Source organism: Piliocolobus tephrosceles, chromosome 21, assembly GCF_002776525.5.
Source record: "Piliocolobus tephrosceles isolate RC106 chromosome 21, ASM277652v3, whole genome shotgun sequence".
Classification (NCBI taxonomy): Eukaryota; Metazoa; Chordata; class Mammalia; order Primates; family Cercopithecidae; genus Piliocolobus; species Piliocolobus tephrosceles.
The window spans coordinates 44842763-44859056 of record NC_045454.1 but is presented as its reverse complement, the minus strand read 5'-3'; the positions used below and the strand labels follow the sequence as shown (position 1 = coordinate 44859056).

The window sequence follows — 16294 nt, the reverse complement described above, 5'->3', positions numbered from 1 at the left end:
GGAATCCAAGTGGGTAAAATTCTGTTCGCGGAGTCTGCATTCACCCAGCCTTCCTTTTATAGAAACGCTCGTTCCTCCCCACACACACTGCACACGGCTCCCCGGTGTGCACATCTCCTGGGAGGGCCTTGGAGCGCAGCCAGCCCACTCCGTCCGTGGTCCCCGTTCCACCACGCCGGACTCACAAACGCTGCCAATGGGGGTGGGCAGGGGGAGGAGGCTTAGGCTGCAGGTACCGGCGTTGGAGCCTCCCCCCCAGGGCTGGTGGAGGGTGTTCCTCCCAGCTCCGCGCAGGGCTGAGTCTCTCTCACCACCCCCAGCGCCTCCCCAGGTCAACAGAATTGTGTGCGGAGGGGAGGAAGGGAGCTGGGGCTATCGAGATGGTTATTACACATCAGCCCCCCAAAGCTGGTGAAAGGGCTTGTGATCTTGGTGTCTTTGCAGTCCTGGGAAGCTTTCAAAACATGCAGAAGCCAGACCTAGGTTCCACTTCCAGCCCGACCAGACTCTAGCCATGTGACTATGGGCAAGTAAGTCACTGGAGCTGCCGGCCCTCGATCTCCTGGCCTGTAGAATTGGGATGCTAGTGGGGCCTGGCTCATTCTCACGATCCCGAAGAGGAGATAGGCTATAAACAGGAGGTGCCAACTCAGCACGCTGCTTGGCATGCAGTAAGCGCTCAATAATAGCTTTTATTATCATGTTCGGCTCAGAGGCAGGGAGTAGAACGGCATGGGAGGGCTGCGGGAGGCACGGCAGGGGAGTCAGCGGGAAGTGGCAGGAGGGCGGATGGGGGGCAGCGGTGGGCACCGGGGCAGGGCGCGCTGACCTGTCCAGGGGCCCGGGTTGGGGGCAGTAATGAGCCTGCCCACACTCTCCCGCCACGGCAGAGGCCACGCATCCTCGACACAGCCGCCATGGCAGGCCTTCGGGCTCCGTCTCCGGGACAGGCGGTGCAGGGCAAATTGGTATGCAGCGTCTGCCCCGTGGGCCCAGGAGAGCCTTCCCCGCAGGGCCAGAGCCCAAGGACGGGCTCAACACTCAGTCAAGGTGGGGTTGACGACGGCCAGACAACAGGGGAGGGAGGAGGGACAAGGGGGTCCCCACTTCCAGGAACGCACAATAGCAGAGCCACTTACACGCTGGGGAAGGGGCGGTGCGGGGGTCCTCCTCCCTCCTGGGATTCGTGGGGGGGGCCAGCCGGGCGGGTGAGATGCGCAGAGAGGAAGGGACAGGGCGGATAAAGGCACGAGGTGGGGTTCCGGCCAGGCCAGGAGGGGACATGGGAGGGGTCTCGAGGGGGAGGGGCTGGGCTTCTCCCAACTCCCTCCCCCTCTCCCCGGGGCAGGGGGCTCCGAGGCGGGATCCTGAACGCAGTCCTGGCCCCGCGGCGCTCCCCGCAGGGCCGACCCTCGGAGACCCCGTGCAGGGCCGGCTGGGGGGCGCCGCGCCCCTCACACCAACGCGTAGTCGAACTGCCCGCGCTCGAGCGCCTCCTTGTGGTCGGTCCAGGACGAGGCGGGCATGCGGCTGTAGGGGTCGAGCAGGATGCGCACGCAGCGCACCATCAACAGCACCAGCACCACGAGCAGGCAGAGCACGAAGGCGAACACTGTGCGCTGCTCCGCATCCAGGCCCGCGCCCACCGGGGGCCCCGTCGACGGCGGCAGGGGCTCCGGCGACAGCGTCCACGTCGCGCTCATGGCTCACATCGCCGCGCGCCCTGCGGAGGAGGGGACCCGCCCGGGACGCCTGGGATGAGGCTGCGCCCTCCCTCCTGCGCCTCCTCCGCTTCGCCCCCTCCCGCCGCCGCCGCCACCGCCCCCCTTACCGTGCCCGACCCCATCCCCCGCCTGCGCCTCGGTCCCCGGGCTACGCCCATGCCCGGCCCGCCGGATCGCCGCCACCAGCACGCGGGGACCCAACTCTGGCCGTGCGCGCAGGTGGGGGCGCTGAGAGCCAGGAAAGGGAGCCGGCCCGGCCCGGGCCGCACACAACAGGTGCGAACGACCGGCCGCGGCCCGGGTGCGCGGCGTGGGGACGGTCCTCGCGGCCCCTGCCCCCCGCTCCCTTTGTTCTCGGCGGCCCGGGACCCCCTCCCCCCCCGCCCCCGCCCCGGCGCGCCCCTCACCCTGGCTTCGACCCGGACGGGGACCGACCGCCCGGCGGCCGCGCTCTCTCCGGGACCCCGGCGCCGGCTCCGCGTTCGGCCTCTCCCCGGCGGCGGCGGCGGCGGCGGCCCGGGCTCCGGCTCAGCCCACCCCACCCGCCCCTGGAGCGGCGGAGACCGAGGCAGGCGAGCAGCGCGCGAGCCGGGCCGCCGCGGCTGTTCCCATGGCGACGGGGGCGGGGCCGCCGCGGGGGGCGGGGCTGCGGGGGGCGGAGGCTGCGCAGGGAGCGGCGCGCGAGCCCGCGACCCCGCCCGGACCTGCGGGAGGACGGAGCTCCAGCCCCGGGGACCCGCGAGCACCCAAGACCTCGCCAGGGCGTGGGCAGCTGCCACTCCCACCTCCACTGGCACCTTGGCCCCCCCAGCCTGCCCTGTGCCTGCGTTCTCCTCTGCGATAGACCCCACTCCAGACTCCGTTTGTGGGGGGACCTCAGTGTCCCTAAAACACTCATATGGGCACTCAAGCTCCCCCGGCCCTGGGGGACCTCAATCCTCAGAGAGCTCAGGCAGGTCACTGGGATGAGTAAGTCCCCCTAGTTTTGTCTGTCACGGGCCTTGTCTTCCAACCCAGGGTCCAGCCCTGGGCAAGGCGTCCACCCACTGCGGCTGCAGTTCCTCGCTCGACCTTGACCGCCTCCCAGAGCAGCCGCCCGCTCCCACCCCCACCCTCGCCCCGGCCACTCCCGCGCCAGAGAAGACACTTCAGACTCCGGAGCTGCTCTTCTGCAATTCGGTGTTTTATTCTTTCCAAGTCTCAGGCTTATGCACAGAATGGAAGAGCACTGTTAAAATAAAAAATGGATCTAAAGTGGCTTGGCTGACGTGGCCAGCGGGCCACTGAGCAGTGGGTCCCGGGTCCCACCCTGCTGTGGAAGGAGTCCCTGGGCCCTGGGCCCTGGGGCCTCTTGGCACTGTGTGGCCTGTGTGCACCCCAGGTGACCAGGCACCGGGACCCCTGCAGGGCAGAGCAACAGCGCAGGGGCCGGCCCTGGGGGGAGTATCTCCAGCTGCCAGGTACCCGCAGCAGCCCGCTGTCCCCTCCCCGGCCAGCTGGTCTTGCAGCTCTTCTGGCAGAGCTGGGGGCAGAGCCCACAGTCTTGTTCCCAGAGGTCTAGAGTTGCTGCAGGTGGTGTCCCGGTGCCTCTGTGCCTGATGACCCAGCCCAGGGCTCCCTGGCTGTGGCACCGCACTCAGAGGATCTGCTCGGTGCTGGAGGCTGAGATGTCCAGGAGCCGCCAGGCCGCGTAGGGGTTGAGCTCGTCCTGGTCTCGGCAGAGCGCCCACACGTACAGCATCCGCAGCACCTTGTCCTGCAGGGTGGGGTGGGAAGGATGCTGTTGAGAGGGGTGAGACAACCCAGGCGGCTCTGGGAGGGGCCAGGCTCTGTGGGGCAGACTGGCAACCTCCCCGGGGGGCTGGGAGCCGAGGCCAGCACAATTGCCTAGGCTCAGGAACCACTCAGGCCTTGGTGAAAAAAAAAAGACAGGTCTGCTGGTCTCCAGCCTCCCTCAACCCCAAACTCTGGCCCGGGGGTTTCTCCGCATCCCCACCCAGTCCCAGGGCTTTGGGGCTCTGAGCTGGGGTCCCTGCCGGGTGGCCACACACAGATCTTGGGGCCAGGCGGTGCCGTCTGCCCGCCCCGCCCCGCTCCGCTCCCGCACTCACCGGGTCACCCTCCACCACCTCGCCTTTGGGGTTCCGGACCACCATCACCAGCTGCGCCTGGAAGGTGATGATGAGCACCGGCCCCGGCTCCATCATCTTGCCCATGGCCAGCTGCAGAGGGGCCGAGAGGGGTGGGCCTCAGAGGACGGCCGTGCTGGGAGAAGGCTCCAGCACCAGGCCCAGCACCAGGCCCTCCCCGTGGGCCCTGCCTCTCAGACCAGGCCCAGGCCTCCCTTGAGACCCTCCCCTGGGACAAGCCCAAGACCTCTCGGATCAGCACATGGCCCCCAGCCCCTGGCAAGGCCACCTCCTGGGCCCTGTCTGGGCCATAGTTCCCACTCCCGATGGTGGCCCGGGCCCCTACTGCGAGAGGTGCTTACGTCAATGTTGTCAATGTCGAGGATGCGAGAATGGAACTGGAGACCCAGCGCCTTGGCCTGCTGGATGGGGTAGGCCAGCTGGCTATAAGTCTGCAATGAGAGGCCGACACGTCTGGGTGATGCCACCCAGGACAGGCGCCACGCCACACACAGCCGCTGCCCACACGCCCTGGCGCCCGGGCGCCCTGCCGCCAGCCAGCAATGGCAGAGGCCAAGAACTGAAGTCCAAGTGGGAAGGCAGGTGCCACCCACTTACTGGCCCAGATCACACATTTCCCTCTCCTGGGAACCACACTCTACCCAGATGACCCAGTGAAAACAGGATTAATCAGCAAAGTGGGTGATTCTCTTGGAACAAAAGCCCACATCCACTCCCAGAGCTAAGCTGGCGGCCCCTTGGCTGATCTTTAATACTTCCATATTCACCACACTCTGAATCTTGGCCTGAGATCAAACGCCTCTTCTAGGATCCGTCCTCAGCCCGAGGCTGCCTCTGTCACTGACCAGCCCCCAGTGTCACCCTCAACCCCCTTGCGCCTCTGCCAGGCACAGGAAGCAGCCCCCAAGACACGTTTTCACTGGAGGTTTCTCTGGGCTTGGCATGAAACCATGAGATGTTCCGATAGCATCTACTTTTTATGGAAATGACTGATCCGCGGAGGGGAGGAAAAAAGAACCCAGAGCCAATCCTACTTGTTCAGTTTCTCAAAGGTGACATTTTAAAAACACTTCTGTGGATGTGGCTGGAGCTTCAGCTGTTTCCAGGGCGCCAGCAGCTCACCGACAAAGCGAGCCAGCTGTGGCGCAATGGTCTCAAGGTCAAAACAAAACAAAACAACAACAACAACAACAAAAAACAAAAAAAAAACACCAAAAAAAAAAAAAATCTACGTCGAAACTCATAAATGCCTGCTGGATTAGTCACCATGCAGGGGAGTATTTAAAAAGAAAATCTGACATCTTCTCCTCTGCTTTTTCCAAGTTGTTTATGAGCTGGGTACAGAATAGAATTAGCCAAGAAAGATTCTGGATCGCTTAATACGAAGAAGCCAGGGGAACACACAGGTCGGGGAGCGAATAGGGTGAGATGAGGTGGCCTGAGGAGACGGGAGCTGGGGGCCGGCCCCATGGGGATGGACGGGGGCAGGGAGAGGGAGGCTGCCAGGGATGGGGCAGACAGCTGGACCGGACCCCAGGTACGCGGTGCTGCTGGTGGCCCCCGAACCCCAAGCTTTGACTCCCAGAAGCAATTGGGGCCTCATCAGGACACACAGCTCCTTCCCCGTGTGGGAAGACTGTCGATGTTTTGTTTGGATCTGTGTTTCAGGATCGTGTGGTGAGGACAGCTAATGGGTCCGAGAAACTCGGCATGCCCTGGAGGCTCCCCGGGGCCTGGGGAGGGGCACCCAGTGCCATAACCTCACCTGCGCCCCCATAGGTGGCGGCCCCAGGTCACCGATGAAAGCTCCCCCCACCCTTCCAGGGGCTGTTTGGTTACCAGGGTTACCTCTGCGGGCTCCCTCTGGCCCGAGGCCAGCACTGCCCTGGTTTCTGTGATCACACTTCATTCTCACGACTCCTGGGAGGTGAGCACAGGACTCTGCTCTGGCCTGGGAAGTGGGGTGGGTGACGCCTTCAAACCCCACTTGGCTCCCAGCCCCCACAGTCATGTGGGAGACCCACACTCTCCCTGACCCCCGGCCCCAGCATGCACCCCAGGCCACTGCAGCCACCTGAAACAGGGCAGTCAGGCCCCCGAAGACCTCGTTTTGCTTCACGGCTGCAATCACCTCTCCTGGGACTCTCTTTCACTAAAATTATTATTTCCTTTTTATTTTTTTTCCAGACAGTCTCGCTCTGTCACCCAGGCTGGAGTGCAGTGGTGCAATCTTGGCTCACTGCAACCTCTGCCTCCTGGGTTCAAGCAGTTCTCCTGCCTCAGCCTCCTGAGTAGCTGGGACTACAGGTGTCCACCACCAGGCCTGGCTAATTTCTGTATTTTTAGTAGAGATGGGGTTTCACCATGTGGGCCAGACTGGTCTCGAACTCCTGACCTCAGGTGATATGCCCACCTCAGCCTCCCAAAGTGCTGGGACTACAGGCGTGAGCCAACACGCCCGGCCTATTATTTCCTTAGTGACAGTGTCTTGCTCTGTCGCCCAGGCTGGAGTGCTGTGGTGCGATGACTCACTGCAGCCTTGACCTCCTGGGCTCAAGTGATCCTCCCACCTCAGCCTCTCTAATAGATGGGACAACAGGTGCCTGCTACCACGGTTGGCTCATTTTTTTCTTTTTTGGAGACCGAATCTTGCTCTATTGCCCAGGCTGAAGTACAGTGGCACAACCTTGGCTCACTGCAACCTCCACCTCCTGGATTTAAGCAATTCTACTGCCTCAGCCTCCCCAGCAGCTGGGATTACAGACGTGCACCAGCATGCCTGGCTAATTTTTTATTTTAGTAGAGATGGGGTTTCACCATGTTGCCCGGGCTGGTCTCGAACTCCTGACCTCAAGTGATCCGCCTGCCTCAGCCTCCCAAAGTGCTGGGATTACAGGCGTTAGTCGCTGCACCCGGCCACTTGGCTCATTTTAAATTTTTTTGTAGAGATGGGATCTTGCTGTTTCCCAGGCTAGTCTTGAATGCCTGGGCTCAAACGCCTTGGGCTGCTGGGACGGAAGGCATGGGCCACAGCACCCAGATCTGACCAAAATTACTTTAAGATTAGAGGAAAAAAAAAAAGGCCCAGTAAAATGGGCGGCTTTGTGATCTCTCACAGGCCCAGGGCACACCCCCAGCCAGCCATCTCTTAGACACCAGCCCAGAGAAGGATTCTCCCTAACCGAGTTTACAGTCTGGGAGCAAAGGACTGGCGGGTGACCCGGTGTCCAGCCTGAGAGCCCAGATGTGTAACACGCTGAGGAATGGAAGGTCGGGGTGGGCGGTGTCAGGCTCTCGGAGGGTGAGACATGAGGATCCCCCCCACCAGGAGCCCAAGTCCTGCCTGTCGGGAGCTACCCTAATGGAGCCACCAAAGTGGAACTTCTCCATGGTGATTTTTTAGGCCTTAGAAAAAAAAAAAGGAAGTACTCACAGCTTCATAGCACCAGTCTTTGAGAATGTCAAGCTCTCCAGAAATCATGGCCTAAAAAGGAAGGGGAAAATAAGCACCAGAACGAGAATGGGCTTTTCAGGCAGCAGGCAAGGTCCTAGGAACATTCTCCAGTGATGCAGGGGGTTTCCTTGGACACCCCCAGCTGCCACCTGTGGGACACAGGTGGAGCTGTGGCACTGGGTGTCCCTCCCCAGGCCCGTCCCTGCTGGGGTGAGTGCCTGGCTCTGGCCTGGGCACAGGCGGAGGGCAGCCTGTGGATTACCACCCAGGAGGCACCCCGGGGGGGGACCCCGTGGAACCGGGGGTCTGGCTGGGGTGGCTGGGGACCTAGCTTTCAGCCTGGTCAGGAATCCGAGCCAGGGAGATGAGGACCCACACTCCGGCTCCCGCAGTGAGCCCACGTCCTCTGTCCCCCACAGGACCACGTTTCGGACTGCAAGGCCCACCATGGGATCGGCTGCCTCCTAACTGCTGGGGGCAGCGAGAGGGAGGGTGGGCTGCAGGGGGCGTGACTGCGCTGGGAGCTGCTTCCACAGGATCCCAGAGCCTGGGCCGGATCCGATGCGGGGGAGGGAGGCGCCTGAAGCGGGGAGAAGAGCGCGAAGGAGCCGGATGCTGGTGGTGAAAACTGTGAGCGGCAGGGGCGGGTGGCCAGAACACTCGGCACCCACCACCCATCCCGGAAGGCACTGCGGCGCTCAGGCTGCTGTTCTGGGGCACGGCGCCCATCTGCACCGCCCCCCAGCCCTGCCTGAAGTGGCGGGAAGGATACGGGAAACTGGAGGAGGAAGAGGACGCTGGACGGCGGCCAGCGGGGCCAAGGATGGAGAGTCCCATGAAGGGCCTCCCAGAGGCCTGGCCCGACTGGGCCGAAGGTGTCCAGGCTCCTCCTGCATCCTGGGGGCTGCAGAGAGGCAGAGGCAGCAGGGAAGACAAGAGGCCGCCGACCTCAGGGAGAGGCTTGTAGGGGGCGGGCTGCAGCATGACCCTGAGCAAGCTACCCTTATCTATAAGCCCAATGAGGGTCTGGTTGCCAGGGACGGCACCGTGAGGGAACCCCCTTGGCCGCAGGTCTGGGTCAGAGGTGGCCTGGGGCCAGCTCTGATGTCTGAGGACGGATGCCCACTTCTCCCAAGGGGCGAGGGGCTCCAGGCACCTGAAATAAACCCTAGACTCCAGCAGCTGCTCCCAGGAACCTCAAGGGAACAACAGCCTCAGGCAGGAGGAGTGAAGGAAACGGCACCTGGTGGAGGTGCCAGGAAGGCCCAGGAAGGGCTTCGGGCATAGCTCGTGGGGCAGCTGCAGCCAGGCAGGAGCCCGTGTGCAACCAGCCTCCTCAGAAAACAGCTTCGGCAGCGGAGTTCCCTGGCAGCACCCAGGGTGCCGGCTGGGGCGGGGGAGGTGGTGAAGCCAGGACCTGCCGCCTGGGAGGGTTCCTGGGGGCGCGGCACCCACCTCCAGGACATTGGGGATGATGTCGTTCTCGCACTGCTTCAGAAACCGGTCCTTGTCAAAGGCCGGGTCCACCCGGAGGATCTCTGTGAGCACCTCCGACATCTCTGTCTTGGAGAACAGGCCCCCTGCAGGGAGTGGAGCCGGGAGTTTGGGGAGGGCCAGGGACCCCGCCCCACCACCAGCCTTCGGGGTCCGGGGATGACTCACTCACCCAGCAAGTCGGTGACCTTGTCCGTAAGGGCCCGGGATGCCCGGATGAACGCATTGTCGCTTTCATCATACTTCATCTTCATCTCGAAGAACCCTGTGGATGACAAGGCAGCTGCTGGAGAAGGGGCCCCTTCCAGAAACACGCCCCTCTCTCACAGCTTCCAGGGGCTCTCTGTGGCCCCTGCGGGATCCACCCTGACACGGGTGGGGTCAGGGAGGGGATGGCTGTGGGCCTGCATCCTCATGTGCTTGGGGACCGCTGCCTGCCCACCTACCTGGCCAGGCGCAGAGGCACCTCAGCTGCGGCCCTAGCGGGGCTGTATAAGTTATGGGCCGCCACCCCGCTGGCTGTTGCTTTCACTACAAAGGAAACACAGGCCTCTAGCAGTCCGCACTGGACAAGGGACGGGGCCTGCGGCTCATTTCGGGGCCCTGACTGTGCTTCTGAGGGAGCGCCTGGCTTCTGGAGGCAGAATCTACACCGCACCATCAGGTGACCGCAAAGAAGTGACCGGCCCACTCTGACCCTGGCCGCCTCCTCTGCAAAATGGGGCTCCGTCCTGTGCCCAATGCAGGGGGATCACCCTGCGTTCCGCCGACTGCCCGGGACACAGTCACCTGCCCTCCGAGACACCCTCACTCACGGTTAAACACCACGTTGTTCTCCTTGAAGTCCTTCCACTGCTGGTACCACTTGGAGTCCTTGTGCAGCACGACCCCCAGGGCCTCCCTGGGGAAGAGAGTGGGCGCTGGGGTGAGCGGTGGCGCCGGGCCCACCCTGTGCCCTCCTGTGGCTGCAGGGAGGGGCAGCAGAGGACAGCGGGCAGCTGAGACCTCAAACCTAGGGGCTCTGAGGACCCCGCCCTTACCTCTCACCCTCAAATTCGAGGGAGCCAGGAACCTTGGGCAAAAGGCAAACTCAAGAAATGGACCCAGGAGGGAACCATTGGTGGGCGCCCGAAATAGACAGCAGTGAAAGCTGCCCAAAATGGGGGCAGCGAGGGCCACAGGCTGGCACCTACTCATTTGGCTCAAACACTTTCTCCTCCTTGAACTTCTCTCCCGCAAACTCCGTTCTCTTCCGGAGTCGCTGGGGCCTCCGGTAGGGCCCCGTCTGCCCCAGGACGCTGTCGTCAATTTCCTTCTTCACGGACTCCACCCCCTGCGAGGGAGGCACAGCAGGGCTGGGGTGGGTGTCCGGGGTTCAGCCGCCCCAGGCTGCACGCCCTGGCCCAGGCCTGGGCTTACCTGGGAGAGGGCTCTGAAGGCCGCCGTCCTGCCCAGCTTCTCCCCACCTTTGGATACCGACTCGGCTGACTGCTTGGCTGTCTTGGCTGCTTCTTCCACACCCTCCTTGATTTTCCGGCCCAGATCACTTTTACCGACTTCATGAAGGCTCTACTGAGACAGACACAGAGAGGGGGCATTGGCACCGGCCCTGGGGGCAGGGGGTGGGCAGAAGGAACTAATTCCTGCCAGAGAGAAGGGCAGATCTGGCTCCCTGAGGCCGGCAGAGGCCTTCTGTGCTCCTGTGTCCAGAGCCATGAGAACACCGCCATGGCTTCCGGGGTGCTGGACCCTGGGCTCTGAGTGAGACGCGGGGTCAACTGGTCCCTCTCCAAAATGGGGAGGAGTCCTCTGGAGACCCGGGAACTGCCTGGCAGCAAGGATTCCCAAGGAGGGGATCCCAGGGAAAGGAGGGCGGGCAGGGCGCCCCGTGCTGGACAAAGTTGGACAGAACAAGCAACAGAGGAGAGCCCGCAGCACCCCAGGAATCCTCGCTCCTGCCTCTACCCTCGGAGGCGGTGGAAGCGGCCCCTCCCCTCCTATTTTTAGGCAGGAAATACATTGTCATGTTCTCCTCGAGTCCTGGCTAGTAGCACTTACTGCTGCCGACTTACCGGGTCAACTGTCATGCAGGGTTGCCAGTGTGACCTCACCCTGCGTGTGCCCAGAACTCCTGAAAGCTTCATGAGGGTGGCAGCACGCCCCATGCCACCCACTGCTGCCGAGCCACTCCCACCCAGGATCCGACTTTTCCTCTAGCCTCCGGCGGCTGAGGGACTTCGATGGCCCCAGCAGCTCCAGGCAGGCATGGCACTGTTACCTCCTTCACGGTGCCCGTCAGCTCCCCAAGCTTCTTCCGTAGCACCTCGCTCGTCCGCATGGTTTCTGACTCGATGGTTTTCTAGGTAAAGAGCATTGTGTCCTTTTTGTTTTTTTTTTTGAGACGACGTCTCACTCTGTTGCCCAGACTGGAGTGCAGTGGCATGATCTCAGCTCACTACAACCTCCTCCACCCAGGTTCAAGTGATTTGCCTGCCCTACCTTCCCAAGTAGCTGGGATTATAGGGCCCGCCACCATGCCTGGCTAATTTTTGTATTTTCAGTAGACAGGGTTTTACTACATTGGCCAGGCTGGTCTCAAATTTCTAACCTCAAGTGATCCACCTGCCTCGGCCTCCCAAAGTGCTGGGATTAGAGCCGTGAGCCACTGTGCCCGGCCAAGCGTTGTGTCTTTAAGTCTGTGTGTTCTGACACGGCAGTGACATTTCTCTTATAGCCAAAGGTCCAAGAGGCATTTTCTCAGCAGCCCCTCCGTCCCCGCACCTGCCAGCACGCGCTGCCTCCAGGGCCCCTGGCTGCCCATATGGCTTGGATTGAGGGTATCCGCAACGGTGAGCTCTGTGCCCAGAGGCCGGCAGACTCGGGCCCCTGCTTGGCAGCTACCACCTGAGAACAGGAGGCCCAGCCTTCGCCTTTCACTCAGTGGTCGGAGGTGGCCTTGCCTGTCATCACTGTGCCCCTCATCCAGCCTCCAGCTACAACAGCTTGGTCTTACGTCTCCCGCCCCATCCATCCCACTCCAAACTCAGCCTGCTCTGTCTTCAGATGACCTCTGCATTCATGATAAAGAAGGGCTGGGCATGTAAGCTATAGTCCCAGCTGTTTGGGAAGCTGAGATGGGAGGAGCACTTGAGCCCAGGAGTTCGAGACCACCACAGGCAACATGGAGAGACCCTGTCTCTAGAAACATAAAAAAATTAGGCCGGGCGCGGTGGCTCAAGCCTGTAATCCCAGCACTTTGGGAGGCCGAGACGGGCGGATCACGAGGTCAGGAGATCGAGACCATCCTGGCTAACCCGGTGAAACCCCGTCTCTACTAAAAAATACGAAAAACTAGCCGGGCGAGGTGGCGGGCGCCTGTAGTCCTAGCTACTCTGGAGGCTGAGGCAGGAGAATGGTGGGAACCCGGGAGACGGAGCTTGCAGTCTGGGCAACAGAGCGAGACTCCGTCTCAAAAAAAAAAAAAAAAAGAAACATAAAAAAAATTAGCCAGGCGTGGTATCCCATGCCTTTAGTCACAGCTACTCAGGAGGCTGAGGTGGGAGAATCACCTGAACATGGGAAGGTCAAGACTGCAGTAAGCTGTGATTACACCACTGCACTCCAGCCAGGGTGACAGAGCAAGACCCTGTCTCAAAAAACCAAACTAGGCTGGGCACGGTGGCTCACGCCTGTAATCCCAGCACTCTGGGAGGCCAAGGTGGATGAATCACCTGAGGTCAGGAGTTCAACACCAGCCTGGCCAACATGATGAAACCCCATGTCTACTAAAAACACAAAAATTAGCCGGGCGTGGTGGCACACGCCTCTAATCCCAGCTACTCGGGAGGCTGAGGCAGGAGAATCGCTTGAACCCAGGGAGGTGGAGGTTGCAGTGAACCGAGACCGAACCACTGCACTCCAGCCTGGGTGACACAGCGGGACTCCATCTCAAAAGAGAAAAACAAAAAACAAACAAAAAAAACCCACAAACTAAACCAAACCAAACCAAAATCCACGGGACACGTGGCAGGTGCATCTCAGGCTCAGCACTCATTGTTAAGATGGGGACACGGTATCCGCCTCGCAGGGCCCTTACAAATAAAGGAACGCAGAGCCATTCCCAGAAGCCAGGGCTTGGCAGCTGCTCAAGAAGAGAAGTGACAATTAATAATCACAGGCTGGGAGCAGTGGCTCACACCTGTAATCCCAGCACTTTGGGAACCTGAGACGGGCAGATCACTTGAGGCCAGGAGTTTGAGACCAGCCTGGCCAACATGGTGAAACCCCATCTCTACAAAAAGAAATACAGGGCTGGGCGCAGTGGCTCACACCTGTAATCTCAACACTTTGGGAGGCCAAGGCAGGTGGATCATTTGAGGTCAGGAGTTCAAGGCCAGCCTGGCCAACATGGTGAAACCCTATCTTTACTAAAAATACAAAAATTAGCTGGGTAGTAGTGGTACGTGCCTGTAATCCTAGCTACTCAGGAGGCTGAGGCAGGAGAATTGCTTGAGCCTAGGAGGCAGGGGTTGTGGTGAGCCAAATCGTACCACTGCACTCCAGCCTGGGCAACAGAGTAAGACTCTGTCTCAAAAAACAACAACAAAAAAAATCAGCTCAGTGTGGTGGCAGGCGCCTGTAATCCCAGCTACCCGGGAGGCTGAGGCAGGAGAATCACCTGAATCCAGGAGCCAGAGGTTGAAGTGAGCCAAGATGGCGCCACTGCACTCCAGCCTGGGTGACACAGCAAGACTCCATCTCATAAAACAAAACAAAACAAAATAAAATAAAATAAAATAATTATACCAGCGCCATCACCCAGTTTCCACCCAGCTCCACTCAGAGGGCTACAGCTGGGAGCTCTCAGGAGTGCTGCAGCCCAAAGCTGGTGTGCATGAATTGCCTGCGGGCCTGTGAAGATGCGGGTGCTGGCCTGGCAGTTTAGGAGGGTGTGAGCCTCTGCACTGCTCATCCCTTCCCAGGAGCAGCCACTGCTGCTGGTCTGGGGACCATGCTTCAAGCTGTACAGAATGCTGCATGGTCACATGGCAGAACCCAGAGGCCTGGAGATCCGCTCCTATCCCCTGGCTCCCTCTCACTAGTGCATCAGAGCAATGACCTCACTTCCTCACAAGCCACCCTGTCCCCAGCCATCCAGCTCTGAGCTCCTCTGGCTGTCCCTGGCCTGGAGAGTCCCTGGCCTGGAGAGACCCTGGCCTTGGAAACAAACACATCAACCAAGAAAGGTAAGAAGCAAAGGGGCCTAATGCGGTGGCTCACGCCTGTCATCCCAGCACTTTGGAAGGCTTAGGAGGGTGGATCACTTGAGGTCAGGAGTTCGAGACCAGCCTGGCCAACATGGTAAAACCCCGTCTCTACTAAAAATACAAAAATTAGCTGGGCGTGGTGGTGCCTGCCTGTAAGCCCAGCTATTTAGGAAGTTGAAGCAGGGGAATCACTTGAATCTGGGAGGCGGAGGTTGCAGTGAGTCAAGATCGCGCCACTACACTCCAGCCTAGGTGGGGGAAAAAAAAAGCAGCAAAGAAACTCACGTATTTCCTTCTGGCCTCCTGGAGCACGTCTGATTCTTCTAGCCTTCTGGCCTCGTCACGGAATTTTTTTATACTTTCTTTCATTTCTTTGTTTTTGGCTAATTCTTGTTTGACATTATCTAGCAAGCCGGACAGAAAGCCTTTTCTGTTTCCAGAAGAATATGATCTGGACTAGAAAGAATGTACAAGAAAAAAAATTTAAAGAACATACTAGAAGAACATGCAATGAACTGCCCCACAGAGGGACTCTGAGGGATTTTTCTAAATGTTCTCTTTTCTGTTGATGAACATTTAATGATGATTAGCTATCTCTTTTATAATAATAATAAAAGACAAAGAAACAGCAGGTGATAAAAGGGTGGTATATCCGGACAACAGAATATTATTCAGTGCTGAAAAAAAATGAGCTCTCAGCCAGGTGCAGTGACTCACACCTGTGATACCAGCACTTTAGGAGGCTGAGGAGGGAGGATTGCTTGAGGCCATGAGTTTGAGACCAACCTAGGCGACATAGCACCCTATTTAAAAAACAGGCCGGGCGCGATGGTTCACGCCTATAATCCCAGTACTTTGGGAGGCTGAGGTGGGCAGATTACCTGAGGTAAGGTGTTTGAGACCAGCCTGGCTAAAATGGTAAAACCTCATCTCTACTAAAAATGCAAAAGTTAGCCGGGCATGGTGGTGTGTGCCTTTAGTCCCAGCTACTTAGAAGGCTGAGGTACGAGAACTGCTTGAACCTGGGAGGAAGAGGCTGCAGTGAGCCAAGATTATGCCACTACACTCCAGCCTGGGTGACAGAGTGAGACTCCATCTCAAATAAAATAAAATAAAATAAAATAATTTTTAAAAAAGACTGGGCGCGGTGGCTCATGCCTGTAATCCCAGCACTTTGGGAGGCCGAGGTGGGGGGCTCATGAGGTCAGAAGATCGAGACCATCCTGGCTAAGACGGTGAAACCCCATCTCTACTAAAAATACAAAAAATTAGCCGGGTGTGGTGGCGGGCACCTGTAGTCCCAGCTACTTGGGAGGCTGAGGCAGGAGAATGGCGTGAACCCAGGAGGTGGAGCCTGCAGTGAGCTGAAATCGTGCCACTCAGCCTGGGGGACAGAGCGAGACTCCATCTCAAAATAAATAATAATAATAATAATAATAATTTAAAAAAAAAACAAGAAATACGCTCTCAAGCGGTGAAAAGACATAGAAGAACCTTAAATGTATATCACAGTAAGTGAAAGAAGCTAATCTGAAAAGGCTACATACTGTCTGATTCCAACTATAGAACATTCTGGAAAAGGCAAAACTCTGGAGACAGTAAAAGATCAGTGGTTGCCAGGGGTTGGCAGGGAGAGGGTGAGATGAGTGAGGGGAACACAGAAAAATTTTAGGGCAGTGAAACTACTATTATGATACTGTAATCATGCCTACACAGAGAACCTACACCACCAAGAGGGAACCAGAAGGTAAACTATGCGTTTGTTAATAATAATGTATCAACATCCAGTCAGTTGTAACAGATGCGCCACACTAATGCAGGAGGTGAAGAATAGAAAACTGTGTGCTGGATGGGAGAGGAGGGGCATGGCAACTCTTTGGACATTCTGTCCGATTTTTTTTTAAACCTAAAACTGCTCAAAAAGATAAAGCCTTGTAAAAGCAAAACAAGGCTGGGTGCGGTGACTCACGCCTGTAATCTCAGCACTTTGGGGGGCCAAGGTGGGCGAATCACTTGAGGTCAGGAGTTCCAGACCAGCCTGACCAACATAGGGAAACCCTGTCTCTACTAAAAATACAAAAATTAGCTGGGTGTGGCAGTGGGTGCCTGTAATCCCAGCTACTCAGGAGGCTGAGGCAGGAGAATTGCTTGAACATGGGAGGCGGAGGTTGCAGTGAGCTGAGATCACGCCACTGTACTCCAGCC

The 16294-nt window shown here is 59.0% G+C and overlaps 2 protein-coding genes across 2 annotated transcripts in view; both read right to left on the bottom strand.

Moving 5' to 3' along the window:
• Positions 1–661: 661 nt before the first annotated feature.
• Positions 662–2336, bottom strand: CTXN1 (cortexin 1). The gene is made up of 2 exons (XM_023186806.2): positions 2132–2336; positions 662–1723 (listed from the first exon to the last, which is right to left on the bottom strand). Exon 2 carries the CDS (start codon positions 1701–1703, stop codon positions 1455–1457), a length of 249 nt encoding a protein of 82 aa, XP_023042574.1. The 5' UTR covers positions 1704–1723; positions 2132–2336; the 3' UTR covers positions 662–1454.
• Positions 2337–2886: 550 nt separating this feature from the next.
• Positions 2887–16294, bottom strand: part of TIMM44 (translocase of inner mitochondrial membrane 44) — an 18157-nt gene continuing 4749 nt past the window's right edge. The window contains exons 3-13 of the mRNA XM_023186807.1: positions 14375–14545; positions 11101–11181; positions 10242–10391; positions 10016–10155; positions 9638–9723; positions 8995–9087; positions 8784–8908; positions 7308–7358; positions 4216–4305; positions 3836–3946; positions 2887–3480 (exon numbers count right to left, since the gene is read on the bottom strand). Coding sequence (XP_023042575.1) covers positions 3361–3480; positions 3836–3946; positions 4216–4305; positions 7308–7358; positions 8784–8908; positions 8995–9087; positions 9638–9723; positions 10016–10155; positions 10242–10391; positions 11101–11181; positions 14375–14545 — 1218 coding nt within the window. The 3' untranslated portion in view covers positions 2887–3360. The remainder of the gene's footprint in view (positions 3481–3835; positions 3947–4215; positions 4306–7307; positions 7359–8783; positions 8909–8994; positions 9088–9637; positions 9724–10015; positions 10156–10241; positions 10392–11100; positions 11182–14374; positions 14546–16294) is intronic.

Coding starts and splice junctions, on each gene's coding strand:
- CTXN1 (XM_023186806.2), bottom strand. CDS start 1,703: ATGAGCGCGACGTGGACGCTGTCGCCGGAGCCCCTGCCGCCGTCGACG.